General features: G+C 41.7%; 1 protein-coding gene across 6 annotated transcripts in view; it reads right to left on the bottom strand.

The window, feature by feature from the left end:
* Window positions 1-16,404, bottom strand: part of LOC142495174 (uncharacterized) — a 329,787-nt gene that overhangs the window by 28,659 nt on the left and 284,724 nt on the right. For 4 of the 6 annotated variants that reach the window (XM_075600301.1, XM_075600306.1, XM_075600313.1 and 1 more), the window contains one exon: window positions 10,080-10,529. The exons of 1 other annotated variant lie outside the window; for it this stretch is intronic. In XM_075600301.1, coding sequence (XP_075456416.1) covers window positions 10,144-10,529 — 386 coding nt within the window. In that variant the 3' untranslated portion in view covers window positions 10,080-10,143. Of the gene's footprint in view, window positions 1-10,079; window positions 10,530-16,404 lie in introns of those variants that run through there. One more of the 6 variants, XM_075600293.1, reaches the window with a different exon arrangement.

Consider the following 16,404-nt stretch of genomic DNA (forward strand, 5'->3'; position numbering starts at 1 on the left):
ATGTGCACTGGAAGAGTTCCGGCCCGAGGAACAATCCTGGGTTCCTCACCGCCGTCTTCACGCTCCAAGGCTTGTTCGTATCTTCCATGCCAAGTACCCTCACAAGTCATTCTTGACACGCTCGGTAGTCGCTCCTGAAGGGGGGGTACTGTAAGGATCAGGGGGTACTATCAGGTGCTCCGGTTCCCACGCCTCTTGCGTCACCTGGGCCATCTACCAGCCTCCAGTCTATTAGCGCGCAAGAATTAATGCAGACTCCTCTGGTCCCGCCTCCGGGTTGCACCCGTGCGGGGGCATCATCAGTGCACCACGTATGTGTGGGAAGCGTGCTTTACACGTGCTGGTACTGCGTCACCAAGCCCCATCAGTAAACCTTCCCACACCTGTCTCCTGCACCTCTTCAGCAAATCACAGCAGGCGCTCCTGACATGTCCCCTCTTGCCTTGTCCTCATTGGTCCCAGTATGCCTTATATGCTTAACAGTCCCACTGGTTAATCGGCTGAGCATAAACCTTCCTATGTGTGAAGTGTTCACTGCTGTCTTGCCTCCACTTGTCGTGCTTCCTGATCCTTGCTCCTGACCTTAGTTATTCCTCTGGACTCCGCTCTTCTGTTCTCCTGACCTCGGCTACGTATGACGATCCGCACCTCTCCATCCCGATCTCGGCAAAGTACCTCGATGATCCGCTCCTCTTCGATACTGACCTCAGCAAAGTACCACGATGATCCGCCTCTCTCCAATCCAGACCACGGCTAAGTACCTCCTACGATTCGCTACTCTCCAACACCGACCTCAGCAAGTATTACTGGCCATCCAGATCTCTTCTACTCTGACCACGCGGTTGTGAGTTGGTGTAATATCAAATCCCCACCTCGGCCTCGCGGTCACACCTTGTTTGTGGTGAGCACTCCGTTACAATGGCCCTGCAGTATGCTGACGGGGAAACTGCTTATGTTCAGGCAGCAGCTTGACTTTATCACTATATTTGTTGCACTTTATTAAGTTTTTGTTTCACTGCTGACGAGGACACCCTTCATAATGGAAGGGGTAAGTGGAAAGGTTTTTATTTACATTATTATTGCAGACTGACTAATGTTTGCTTTAATAATGGGCAAATGAGCTATTATCCATATCTGGATAATAGTTATTTTGCCCATTACTGTATTGTATGTGTTTGGTGGGGGGGGAGGTGTATTGATTGAATTGTATCCCACATTTACCCGCGGACACCTGTGGGAACCAGTCAAGGGCCCCAGACACCTGTGGGAATCACCCGAGGGCCCCCAGACACCCGTGGGAACAACCCGAGGGCCACCAGACACCCGTGAGGATGACCCGGGGACCCCCAGACACCCACGGGGACCCCGTTGGGGCCCCTGGACACTGCGGGGACTACCTGGAGGCCCACAGACACCCTTGGGGCCCCCAGACACCTGCAGGCCTCTGGTATGAATCCTGATTAAAAATAAATAAATGATGGTTTCATGTGGGGGCAAAGGAGGTGGGTTGTGTATTGATGATTCTAACATATTGTAATGTTTATTGGGGGCAGAGAGGGTGAATGAAGGGCCAAGTACCCGCTTCACTCACCACCTCTGACCTCAATAAAGCAGATATTGTGCCTTAACCTATTTATTGCCTTATGAGTTATCCGCTAAGGTTATGAAGCTGCATTAATATAATTTTTATTAATATTGTGCGGGAGCAGAGGGTTTCCTGAGCTTAACGCATTGATTTCAGCCTCGGGGACCCCCTGCTTCCCGAGTTACAGGACCATATATGGGGTGCCGGTATCTCATTCATGATTTAAATCCCGCCGGTCACGTGACACGGACGATTTAAAAATGTCGCAGAGACTGGCACCCGATGCCCCATACCAGGCCCTGTAACTCAGGAAGCAGGGGGTCGCAGAGTCTGAAATCAAATCACACTATTAATAAAAATTACATTAAAGGCAGATAGCCGCTACAATAACGAATCTGTTAAAAAATTAAATTATGTTTTTATTACTAGTGAATTGTTGCAGGGGGTCTCCGGAGCAGAACCGCATTGATTTGAGGTCCGAGGACCACCTGCTTCTCGAGATACAGGCCCTGTTATGGGGTGCCGTTATCTCATATGCATTGAAATGTCCCGTGCCACCTGACCGTGAGAATCAAATGCATAGCAGATACCGGCACCCCATAACGGGGCCTGTATATCGGGATTCAGGGGGTCCCGGACCTCAAATCAATATGGTTCTGCTCTGGAGACCCCCTGCTACAATACACTAGTAATAAAATTAAAATATTTTTTTTTTTATTAATTTCGGCCGAGATTTGTGTAGAGAGAGGCATCTCTCTCTCTCTCTGCAGCAGAAACAACTCGCCAGGTGAGCCCTTTACACAGGAGCGATCATCTCGTCACCGGCTACTCACCATTTTTGAAAATGTTGCTATCACTGGTATTCGGGGCTTTCTGCATACCGTGATAGTAACGCTGTAAAAAATGGAGATTTAAAATCCCTGGTGATTTTTTTCTGTGTGAGTTTAGTGCATAGGCCCCAAAGTTGTTTTGTGTGTTCATTTGGTTTTAACACCATGGAATTGAGTAGTCTTAACTACTTGGCTGGATACCACAAAGGGTTTATATTGACATATTTACAGAAAAATGTATAAATGCTGTAATAATTGAGACAGGCTACATAGAACATGGACAGTATTTGCGTTTCTTCTTTCTTAAACGTATCCCTTATTTTTTCTGTATTAGCTTTTTTACAGTGGGAATAGATAGCTGCTATATTAGTCAATAAATGGAGTGAAAATAAACCCCTAATGGAGACAATGGGTGTGGCGAGTTCTGAATTTATAAATCCACTCAGATTCCAGTATGAGTAACCTCTTATCAGTATCAACTCCTCTCATTGTGCCCGTGATGTGGGTAATCTTCATAAACTGCAGACAGTTCTTCTCCCCATTATGAAAATTAGTAACATCTTGCTACGGAAGTCTCAGCTTAATGTTTTACAGAATTTACGTGTTCCAGTATTCTTCTACGTAGCTGTCTTCTTATCTTACAGACTTATTGCATGCCACAGATGCATGTGATCATGTATATCCCATTGATGGTTTTGCAATTGATAAATGCATCTAAGGCATGTTGCACTTTTTTATCATAATTTGGGAATGTTCTGCAGGGATTCACAAAAGCACATGCATTGCAGTCAGTGCATCTCTACATTTCTTTCAGTGGTACTAGAGGCAGAGGGTCAGGAGCCCACACATCTAGGGGTATGTTTGAGCCAATTAGATTGCTTCAACCTCTGATAGTGACTGTGGACTAACATGTCATTCAGATTTTTAGAGTGCTTGCTGGTGATAGCTGGGGGGGGGGGGGGGCAAGACCTGTTTTAGGTCATCGTCTGATAAGAGATGCCAATGCTTGACAAAAATATTGTTTATATTGCTCAACCTTTTGTTGTATATGGTAATACAGCGTATTTGTCTTTTTTGCTGTTGTACCTGTGGAAGGCAGACAAGAAGAGTGTCTCTGTCACTTCCTAGTACCTGATTATAGGCTCCTTTCAGTGTTTTGATACCATAACCTTGGCCCAGGAAGACATCTCTTAGGTCTTTATCTTGTACTGTAAACTCTTTTAGAATTGAACAATTTTGCCTCAAGTGAACGTACTGTACTGCCCAATATGGTTCCCTGACACAAGGTTTCAATGATGTTGGTTTTGAGCCATTAACAGACTATTTGTAGCTGTTTGTTTCCTATCGACCATGGTCTTTATATTGTCTGTCTCATCCTTCTTGATTAACAAATTAAGAAATGTTATGGTTTTTGCTCATCTCCATGGTAAGTTTCAAATTCAGTCTGTTGTTATTATTGAGCATTCCCATAAACTCATTCAGTAGTTATTCTGTGCGGTTCCAAAAAAATAGAATATCATCTATGTAGCTGATCCACATGTCGATGTGGTCAGAGTACATAGAATGAATTGTGCTGCACAATTGGTGTCCTCCCACAAGCCTAGGTATAAATTGGCATAGTTGGGGGCACAGGCTGTAGCCATGGCTGTCCCCAAGATCTGTTGATAAAGTAAGTTTGTGTCAGCACAAATTGTAGTAGATCATTCTAAATGTATTATGTTCGGTAAAACTGTAATCTTTTGTAGTCAGAAAATGTGTACAGGCATGTAGACCATTCTTATGTATGATACTGGTGTATAAGGACTCCACGGCCAAACTTACTAGAAATTTTTCCGTGGTGACCATAACACCATTTAGACTGCTCAGTGGGTCCTTAGTGTCTCATACATAAGAAGAGAGGCCAGTGACAAAGGGACGTAAGACTTTGTCTACACAAATATTACTTTTATATGAAAGGCTCACGTTGCCTGACACAATCGGTCTCCCTGGTGGTCTATCTTGGTTTTAAATTTGGCCAAACAGATATCCGTAGGGTTCAAAACCATAGGAGGGAAGATCATCCAGCAATCTTTTGGATTCTTTTATATAGTCATCCCTATTTTGCACTATGACCCTCCATCCCTTGTTCACCTATTTAATTACGAGATCCTTATCATCAATAAGACTTTTTAGAGAATCTCTTTCGTTTTTATTCATATTCTGTTTGAAAAGTACCTTGCTAGAGCACGTTAAAGTCCTTTTCAAACGGTTCGTGGAATACATCTATATACTGTAGCTTCCTCTTGATTCTGTAAGGAATCCACACCTCAGTTTACTGCTAACCTTGTCTTGCAGACCTGTGCAGTCCTGGAACACTCCCCCTGGTATCTACAGCAGCTGTGCAAGCTATGACTGCAGTCCCAGCTTGGGCTCAGTGATTAGAGCAAAGCTGTCACACGCCCCTTCTGCAATTGGTTCACTGACCTTTAAATACCACATTCCCACAATGCTTCTCTGCCGAGCATAATTCCTTCCTTGGACGTTACAGTGTTCAGCCACAAGCATTAAGGCTTGTCTTTTGTGTACTACCTCTCTCGTTTTTGTCTGAGTATCCTGAGGCCTGCTTCTACGCAGAGGCCTGACTCCCTGAGTATCCTGAGGTCTTCTGCTATTCTCACGCAGAGGCCTGCTTTGGTTATCTGTGCTGAAGCGTTGGTTTTCCCCGACGCTGCCCTGCGGTGTACTTCAGCCAGCCTGCTGTCTTCCCCTGCTGAGACCGGCGTTATGGGCCGAGGCCGCTCCTCGCACAGAGGCCACTCCCGCACTCACGCTCCTAAGCTGAAGCGGGGAACTCCTGTCTACCTGTTGCCGAACTCCTGCCTGAATAACGACGATGCTGCCTTCTCTAATCCAGACCCTGCTATGTACGACTATGAACTGCGCACTCTGGTTCAGTCTGCGTGGACTAAGGTCGGTGATTATATAACCCCACATCAGCCCCACGGTCCGGTCCCGGTTTGTGGCGAGCACAATCGTGACAGATTCAAATGGGTAAAAAGTTAAATTAAAGTTTGTTTGTATGATGAAGTGTTATCCAGAAATAGTCAAATTATTTACACTTGTATTGTAACCTAGGAGGAAAACATCTCTTCTACTATCCAATCTGGAACCATTTAGAAGAGATTGATTATTCAGACATCTGTCTCAGGTCTATCGAGTTATTCCTTTAGATTAGATTTTATAGAATAGACCAGCTTTTGTGCCCGGCTTCGCCTGGGGAATGTAATAGTGAATACACGTCCCTGCTGGCACATCTCCCCGGGCCCCCCCTCCTCCCCTGGATGTAGTGCGGGGTGAGATTTGTCTCTGTCTGTGTGTGTATATGTGTGTGTGTCTGTCTGCCCTGGAGGGGGGGGGGGGGGTGTGTGTGAGATGTAGAGCGGGTTTTTTTTATAGCCAATGAATGGGGTAAGAAGAGGCGGAGCAAGGTGAACCGGGGAGTGGGAGCAGAGAGATGTGGAACTGGGGGGGATCAGGGGGGGTGAGATGTAGAGCGGGGTTTTATATTCTGCACAACTTTATATACTGTCTGTCCCTCCGTCCAGCACGTCCCTCCCATTCCTTCGGTTTGACTGCCAAGTGAGATTTTCTGCAGACTTGCCCCCTCAATTAGTAGCCACGCCCCCCACTCCTGCTCTAACAGATTTGATGGACTGCTGAGGGACACTTAGAATGTCCATAATTTGGGAGGTGAGACACATTGCAAGCTCAGAATATCTGTGTTGACCTACAAATCCACAGCAGAATGTCCAGTGAAAGTTTCGTTGTGCTACGTGGTGCCATTTCTGAGATTTCGATGCTTCTGACATACATACAAACAAACAAACAGACGGAATCCAACTTAGAATTATAGTATAGATACTGAGATATGGTTTATGTGTATGTATTTAGCTTTGACTTCACTACTCTGTGAGGTTTATAGTCGCGTATACTCTATATCCGCTTCTTGAACATTGTTCTTGTATTGTTTTTGCAATACGTAACACATTATATTTTATTTGTGTATTTGTACTATAAGAAATGTGTATGTATATATTTGTAAAAACATTGGTATTAAAAAGCTGTTTTTTGTTAATAAAACTGTTGTGGGAATGTAGGGGGCGCATAGACACGCACTTATGGACTCTTTCGAGAAAAGGAAAAATTGGCGTCTCGTTTGACTTAAATCAATTTATATAATTATAAACTCTGTAAATGTTCTGCATATGTGTGTGTCTGTGTGTCCAATATGGCACTGGGAGATATTAAATGTGAAGGTTTTTTAATAGATTTTTTGTATAAATGAAAATGTGTTATTTGAAAGTAATTAATTGATTGGATAACATCTGATGCCTGACCAGATTGATTTGCTATTTAAGGCAATCCTTCCTATGGACTGTATATATCATCCTGATGAAGTACTGTAGTTTACTGATGCGACGCATAGGGTTAATCTTGCATGCAAGTGAGATTCAAGCAGCTTTAATCTCACTGGTTCTCGGCGGCAGTCTTGGACGTTTGGCTGCCACCAAACTAGCACCGGCGCTCCGCTGCCACGACAACTCAACACCGGGCAACGCGTCGCTTGACTTTTCACTGCGTGCGCTCCGACCAGGGGCCATCTTTAAATGTCCGAGTCCTGCGCTCTGAGTCTCTTGCACCCTCATTACGGTCCCTTGCTGCTGCGAGTCCCACGTACGCCCGCCGCTCCATCTTTAAATGTCCAGCGCAGGACATTTAAAAATGATGCGTCAGAGCGGTGGCCACGCAGGACATTGACGAGGGCTTGCGGGACTCGGAGGAGCGGCCTCACGGAAAAGGACGAGCAGGTTTAGAACATTTAAAGATGGCACCAGGGTAGGAGCACGCATGGCGAAATGTCACTTGCTGAAAAGTCAAGCTGTGAGGTGCCCGGAGGCGATTTGCTGTGGCGGAAGAGCGCTGGTGGTGGTTTGGTCATGGCCAAACGTCCCATTCCGCTGGGACACCTGTTAATTGTGATATCAAATGCTGGTAAGTACCGCACTGTGGTGAGTCAGTCGCTGGTTTTGTTCTTGCTTGTGTGCAAGTTAACACCAATCCCTATGTTTAGTTTCCCTTTCCTACATTCATTGAGTCCCATCTAAGGAGTTTTGTGACCCATTTATGAACAGCAATATCACTATCTTAATTATTGGGCCACATTTACTATTTGATTGTGACATTTACCAACTCTAGTAGACAAGCGCCTGTTCTTACACTGGTAATTTTTTTTTCAACCAGTCACTGTAAGATATATCGGTTGGAGTTATGCTCATATGCTGTGTATTGTATTCCCTGTTTTTCTTGTACTGTACATAAATATATGTTTTTTGTATCCCATTTATTAATGAAGGTATTATTAATTAATATTATTTGGTGGTGTGCTACTTAGTGAATTTCTTTTTAGTTAATACCTTAGTATTTTCTTTTTTGTTTTACTGTATTGGCAAAAGTAAAAACTTAAATATCTTGGTAATCTGGGGGTCCCTGGAGCTGTGAGTGTTTTGGTTTAGTTCAGGGGAATGCCCTGGTTCAAATAAAGTTTAACTCAAAATACTTGATTTTGAGGGTGATTGCTGCTTAAAGCCCATTTACATTAGTAAATATTACAATCTTTGTAAACCACCCTTATAAGTTTACAAGCTCAATCTGTGATTCATAGCGGTAAAAGAGAATTCAGTTTTAGTGCTGTAAACATACTTCGGAAGGTTTTTTTGTGAACTCAAAAGCTCTTGGATATGAACAATAATGCCAAAGAACAATAAATGGACAACTGCTTCATTAAAATAAAACAATAGCTGTGTTCATAGGCTAAACAACAGCAATAATAAAGGAACACATACAGTAAGATATAAGACTCTGTAGATGTTTTTCCCCCCACAACTTTAATTGGTCTCCTTATGGCAGCCCTAAAATATTCAGTTAGAAAATTGTTACGTTAAGTGCTTCTGTAGTTCACAAACACTACTGCACATAATTAACATCAGTCTTCTGTTCTTTCGACTGTATCCCTGTGCAATGTGCCATTTGGTACGTGTGAATTTTGTCCTATGTCATTAGAAGTCCCATCCGTAATGCTATCATTAGCCCTGTTAATGACTTTGCCATTGGCAAAGTTGGACATACTCCAGATATCATCTGCTGCGGTGCTCTCTGGATCTCTTCTAGGTATTATGTATGAGTTAAGTTTAGACCAATATTCCTGACTTGCTACAGGGGATCCAGGAAAAACAAAGCGGTGCAACTCCCACGCAGGTAAGGACACAGACCAGGGTAATGACACTCAAGTGTTGGCTTTATTGACACCCGACAGCCCCAAAAACCACCCTGACGTGTTTCGCACGGTCCCCCGTGCTTTGTCAAAGAGATTATAAACACAAGACAAACATCGGCAAAAAATACCCATCAGACCCCGCGTTCTAACCAATAGAAACTCGGCACAAACCCAGTAACTCCCACCTGCTGAATATTTAATCTCCAATCTGGCTAATCAAAGAGGGGGAAGTGTGTACCGAGCATCACAGGGTGTAGAGAGGTAACTTTAAAAACAACAAACCAGTTAAAGGGATATAGAGCATGAATTTGAGATATAAAAAATATAATTGAACCATTACTCCCATATATCTGATTGTAATAATATATAAAGACAAAAAATATGAGCATAAAAACAAGGATTAGAGGCTGTATCAATCCTGACATATATTAATGCTACTATCTTATATCCATATAAATATATAAAGAAAAAAGTTGAAAAATATGAATATCAAGGCAAAAACAAACACAAAGAACCAAACCCCTCCTCTAAACATATAAATCTCAACTATCACCAAGGGAATATAAATCCAACAATAAATGGATGTATAATAATATACCCTGAAATGGTGCTTATAATATTAACACCAATGTAAGAAAATCAGGGTAATTCCTATCATGAAAAGCATATTATACCTTGGTGATATAATGACATTTGTCAATAATATTTGAACAATGGAATTACAGATAGTAATAACAGGAGTTTTTGAATGTAATAATGTAAACAACAGAATCCAATAAATGTAGGCAACATGAATAGATATAAAATAGAATAAAATATAAGCGCTAATATTAGTCGATTCCTGATGAAGCCACAGCGAAACGTGTTGAATCTGCTGTTGGAGGTGACAGAGCTGGGGAGAATACCATAGGGTGGTGCTGGCAAGCCACGGAGACTGACACACAAGGCAGCTTCTTCCGCCCTGACCAGAGCAGTCACAGGACGTGACGCATGCGGAAGGCCTCCGTTGTCTGGATACATCGGCGCCATCCACGAGAAACCAGCAGTTCTCTCCAACGAACTTTTCTTTATGCAAAATCTGAGTGCATTACCTGACTAACTATTGTTGTGCAATACATATCAATATGGTACGATACCATTGTGCGCTCTCTCTTTTTTCTCTCCATATTCCTTGGGAGGTATATTGAGTTCTCACACGATCCACATACACAACAAGCTGACCAGACCAGCAGTCATAAGGCTTTCCTTAGAGGGCATCCATCAAAGAGCTCCTATCAGAGAGAGATGGATCTCTGATACGTCTATTATACCGTACTAATTTGTGAGTACAATCAACACAGAGACTATTTTTTGACAATCAATTTATTATTACCATCTGCACCATTTCTTTATTTTTTCACATACCACTACGAGAATTACAGCGCTCCTCCTATCTGGAAAACAACATTATCTAGGTGCCTGGAAGCATTGCCCTCCTTGGCTGTAGTCGGTAAAGTTCCTGAGGGAAAAGGGCTCAGTAACCTCCCAAAATCTATATCGGATTCCAAAACATTAACCTCCTCATATTGACCATTTCCAGTCTCCTCTGTATCCGGTTGATAGTTTTGATCAGCTGTTATTTCCAAGGATTGAAGCTCTGCTTCCAGCTGTGTTATCTTTCTTTCTCTCTGCGCCAATATTTCTTCCAGCTGATTAATTGTCTCCTGTTGATGGGAAACTTGAGAAGACATCTCTGCGATCAGACTTTGCCCACTGTGAGCCCGGCTGACCTCACCACTGAGCCCATGCAGAGAGACAACTTCTAAAACAAAACAAAACAAAAAAGAAAAACAAAATCAGGTAACTTGTGTTGACTTAGAATTGCTGTCATGCTCTCTCCTATCAAATCAGTACATTTCTCACATTCTTGGACTGATGAAAAATACAGTTGAACAACCAGATGGTCTGTCATAGAATATGCCAAGATGCATTGGATCAGTGGGCAAAAATGAAACAACTACACTTTCCTTCTGCCCCCCCCCCCCCCCCAAAGGTTTGTATTAAATACTGCAGAGATCCTATTTTTATATTGTCATAAGAAGTTGTTTTCACATACACATTATTGACCATGGCTCATATTTAATAAAAACGTAAAATAAGGTAATGAAATAATTTGCTTGTCTGGTCTCTTGTTCCAATACATGTTTATTGTCTACATTAAAATGAAGAATCCCATGGAGTGCACAACTAACATATCTTATGTGAACAGCTGTAGTTGTAGTTTGCACCACAGTTTAGCTATTTATAAATTGTGTGCCTTATGAATTAGTGTTATTTTCAATTGAAAGTGATGATATTTGGATTAAATAGGGCGGTAACTATTTTCAATCAATTTAATTTGTTCATTTTATTTGGAAAAAATATACATGCAGAAAATGGTAGAAGTTCCACTTTTGTAAGTAAGAGTAAATCGTGTTTTAACAAACACACCAAACCAATATGGTAATCATGACAACAGTTCCCATGCAAGCAGCAATCTTCAATTAGTTCAGCAGCAATTCCATATCTGCTGTATACAACCAGGTTGGTCCAAAACCCAGCACACAGACCTCTGGAACTAACCAGAGAACAGAGATGTAACCCAGGACAATGTAATGCTGCATAGCCCAGGCAACAAGTAAAATGGAAACTAGTTACATAGCAATTTACAACACTATAACACCATATATTGGCTTTTCTTTAGAAACCTTACAAGAGTTTAAATTATACAGCACACTGAACCAATGTTACTTTAAACAAAGAATACAAAGTTCTGAAGAAAGAGCTAGAAATTACAAAATGGATAGTAATATTTGAAGCACATGTCAATAAAATGTTCTGTTACTGTACATTAATGTGTTTCTTTGACACACACTGTGATGCAAGCATTAAGCAAACTATGAGTCACATAGCCTGTTATCAGTCGAGTACTTCGTACTTTATGCATACGTTCTAAACGTAAGAAATCTGACAGAACTTCCTTAGAAAGATCCACAAAAGGGTGCTAAGCTTTAGGACGACTCTATTCGTATTAATATCAATGGGAGCGGAGGCCTGCTGAAGCATAGCACCCTTTTGTGGATCTGGGCCTTAGAGTTGATGGTTTGAGTCAGACAAAAATAGTGTAAAAAAAAAGAGTAAATTAATTCCTTGGCATCTATTAATGAATTGTAGCAGCCTGTCATCTTCCAGAGCAATTATCATCACTTGCTCGCTAAATGAATTGCTGCCTCTCAGTTATGTCCTGTCTATTAAACTACCAGGGACAGGGTTCTTGTTAGATTTGGCAGTATTGCTACTAATTCTCCAGTGTATTCTTATCAGAGCAAATTGATGTGTCTTGGGTGATACCTTAAAGTGTGTGTGTGGGAAAAGTGGTGACGCAGCTTCATTGTTTCAATATAATTTTTTTTTTAGGAGAACAAAAAAGTGGAGCACTACTGAAAAAAAGCTGCCGTGTACTGTATGTCCAATAGGAAAAAAAGTATTTATTGACACATCAAGTGTAACAACGAAGGAGACAAACCTCTAACGGTTTTGCGCCTCAAGCAGCACCTTTTCAAAGAGAACATTACAATCTTAATATCAGCTGTTAAACAGAGTACTCGTCTTGCATGCCCCCCCCCACACCCCACCCCCCTAGGGTGCGCACAAGCACTGCCCACCGGACTAGGAGAGGAGATAGGAATTAAATAAAAACCTGTAATCAAATTCAGGAGGGGATACATCTATAGCTGCAAAAAGTGCAACGTGTAACAAAATATAAAGACATTAGGTATTTATATGATACAATAAGTGTACCCCAACTATACTATATTAAACCCATCTCCTATGCATTGTATATAGTGGCAACAGTGATAGAGAAATAGTACGATGATAATCTAACTAGAATAGTATAACAAGATGACATAAAATAACATATAAACCCATCTGGAAATACAGTAATAACAAAACAGCCAAAGATATGTGTATAAATATCTATCAAAGCGAATTAAAACTAAGATACGTTGTTAAAGCACTTATATTATACTATTATACAGTATCCAAGAAGAAGAATCCATACAAAACCAACATTGAACTACTCGTATAATAATTTTTTACGCTATAAAGATAGCAATATACCAATTAAGGAGAAAATGCATGTTCATAAAGACAGAAAGGTCAAAAGACATATATGTCTATCAAAAAGTAATCTAATATTAGTCCTATATGGATTACAATTCTTGAATATAATGAGCCATCAAGTGCTTTAGTAATGTCTCTCAATTTCCATTTGTTGACACACACACACACACACACACACACACACACACACACACACACACACACACACACACACACACACACACACACACACACACACACACACACACACACACACACACACACACACACACACACACACACACACACAATGTGATTTGACCTTTCTTTCTTTATTAACATGCATTATTTTCTTAATTGGTATATTGCTATCTTTATAATGTAAAAAAATATTGTATAAGTAGTTCAATATGGGTTTTGTATGGATTCTTCTTCTTTGATATAATTGGCTATTAAGTGCTTTAACAATAACTCTTACTGTAGCTTTAATTCACTTTGACAGATATTTATACACATATCTTTGGCTCTTTTGTTATTATTTCCAGATGGGTTTTTATGCTATTTTATGTCATCTTGTTATACTATTCTAGCTAGATTATCATTGTACTATTTCTCTATCACTGTTGCCACTATATACAATGTATTGGAGATGGGTTTAATATAGTATAGTTGAGGTACACTTATTGTATCACATAACAACTTAATGTTCTTTTTATATTTTGCTGTACTTTTTGCAGCTATAGATCTATCCCCTCCTGAACTTGATTACAGGTTCTTGTTTCATTCACTACTCCTCTCCTAGTCAGGTGTGCAGTGCTTGTGCAAGCCCTAGGGGGGGAGCGTTCAGGACAGGTGCTCTATTTAGCAGCTGATATTAAGATTATAGTGTTCCCTTTGACAAAGTGCCACTTGAGGCGCGAAACCCGTTAGAGGTTTGTCTCTTACGTTGTTACACTTTATGTGCCAATAAATAACTTTTATTCTATTGGACATACACGACAGCTTTGTTTCAGCTGTGTTCCGCCTTTTTTGTTGTTCTAAAGAAAATCCTGTGCAAAGACTTTCTGGGAATACAGCGATTCAATGTTTCATGTTGGGACATCACATATGTTATACTATTACCCCTGGAAGATATTTCTCTCTAAAAGGCTTGTTTTGTGGTTCAGAGCCTTGTTATTGGGATATAGGTCAGTATTCCCGGGGTTTACACCTCTTCACGAACTCACATCCCAGCCTGTTGGTTCCCGATTGATCTACTCTCCTTATTTACAGTATGCATGTAATATTATTCCCTTGCTTCACATGGAAGTACTTGATTAATTCTATTATATATCCATACAGATTTTTTCAATGTTTGTTACTTTAACCATGGATGTTTTGCAGCACCCTGTCCGTTTTTTTACTTTAACCATGGATGTTTTGCAGCACTTGGTCTGGTTTGTTTCTAAAAAAATGTTTTAGTTGGTTCAGTAAGTAAATCACTATGAGAAAAATTTAAAATATTGATTTTGGGAGATCATAAACTTAGTGGGAGTCAAACGATTGGCTCTATATAAAAACAGAAAATGTCACTCTCTGTAATTTACTCCTAGTTGCAATGCAAACATCTGTTACTGCTGTAAAATGTATCACCCTCTATTTATATTTCTTATATTATGCTGGTATCCTGGTTAGAATATTAACATAAAGCAGGGTTCTTCAACTTGTTCACCAAAGGAACCAGTTAAAAAAAACATTTAGGAGTACAAGGGCCACAGGCTTTATGCAATGTAATTTCAGATACATTTAAAGACTTACACATTACTATATTTCAACATTTTGCAAGTATTTATAACATCTGTACAATAAATATTTACAATACCATAACTTAAAAGTGAGCTTCAGTGTGAAAAACTGCACTGAGCGGTCTAAGAACCTAGTATGAAATTAGCAGGAGCAGAGAGTCAAAGGCCTCGTCCAGGGTAGAAACAGGCGCGCTGGTGCTCCAGCGCTGCGCCCTGCTGGGCCGTGCTTTTCCTGGCCGGCTAGGTGCGCGGTGTGGGGGCACGGCCACGACGTCACAGAGCTGGTTTGCCCTCATTGGGCGAACCACGTACGTGACGCGCTTGCGAGCAGCAAAATCAATTTTTCTTGCTCGGCAAGCGACTGATTGCCGAGCAAGCGCGCCCACCCGCTCACGCAGGCCCCTGCCATTGTGCCGGCGTCAAATCACACCACGGGGTCATGTGACGTCACATTGCCATGACGCCATGCGGGTCATGTGATGTCACATGACCCGTGGCATCAAATTGCCATGGTGACACGTCACCCGAAGACGGCTGAATCAAGGTGAGTTCCAGAGGTCTGGCGCAATCTCCCAGCATTTAATTTAAATGCCTTGGGGAAGAGCACAGGGCCTCTGTAACCGCTGCGCCCCCCCCCCCAAAAAAAAAATGTGCACCCCGCCCCCCAGTTTGCACTCCCCTGGTCTAAGGAACACATCAAGGCTTTTCTCATGCCCCCGTTGAAGGTCCCTAATATAAAGCATATTCTGATGTAGAGGGATTCAGTATAAAATAAACTCTCATATAGTCGACTTACCATCATGAAGCTAGTTTGCAACACTTGCTACATGTCTGCCATTAAGAGACACTCTAAATTACTCTTCATTTTCAAATTAAGATGACACAAATTATTACTAGTGCTAGAGATTAAAATTCAGCATGAAGTGATAAGTTTTCTTCTACTTATAAACGGTGTTTTACTGGCAGGTCTAGATGTGAGCACAAGTATACACTGGCATCTGATTTACAGTGCCCATGCCTCATGAGATGGGTGATGGTTAGGCTCCTGGGACCTGCTTTATCTGTGGTCATGTGGTAACCAAGAATACCTAATTCTAGCAGGAAAGTTTAATTGGTATCTAGAGGCTCTGTCAGTAGGCTACAGTAGATCATTTGTCACTAGGTTACATTTTGCATCTCTTTCTTCAAAGTCACACATCTCTTTCGTCAAAGTCACTGTGAACCATACACAGGTTATTGCCACAGTACTGCCTTTTATATAATAATAATAATAATAATAATAATAATAATCACACCCACATTTAAAGAAGACCTGTGAGCTCAGCACATCTCCACTGCCCCTCTATGGTTGCACTCAAAAGATTCTGAGTGACAGGCTGGGCCTTGATGAAGCATCACAGGTATTGATGGTAGCCCCTTAATGGAGCAGTCCTTTTTCTTTATGTACCTGTACTGGGATGTGGCGTTGATCTGTGGACCCCCCTTCCCGATATAATTGTATTTATGTTTTTGCTGGCGTGTGACACACAAAAAAAACTATGGCTGTCAGGTCTCCCAATGATGTTGTAATTTTCTACTGGTCGCCAAGCAGAGGAAATTTTGTGTCAACTAGTAAAGCCGGCAACATGGGGGGTAAGTGCCAAGACCCTTTCTGCTGTCTGGCCCAAGACAGTTGTCCTGGTGCTACTCCCGTCACCAGCCCGTGGACACAAAATGTACTCCGGCGGTCCGAACCCGGCAGTTAGGCGCCGCAGGAAGTCAGGCCGAACT

The sequence above is a fragment of the Ascaphus truei genome, chromosome 1 (genome assembly GCF_040206685.1).
Source record: "Ascaphus truei isolate aAscTru1 chromosome 1, aAscTru1.hap1, whole genome shotgun sequence".
Taxonomy (NCBI): Eukaryota; Metazoa; Chordata; class Amphibia; order Anura; family Ascaphidae; genus Ascaphus; species Ascaphus truei.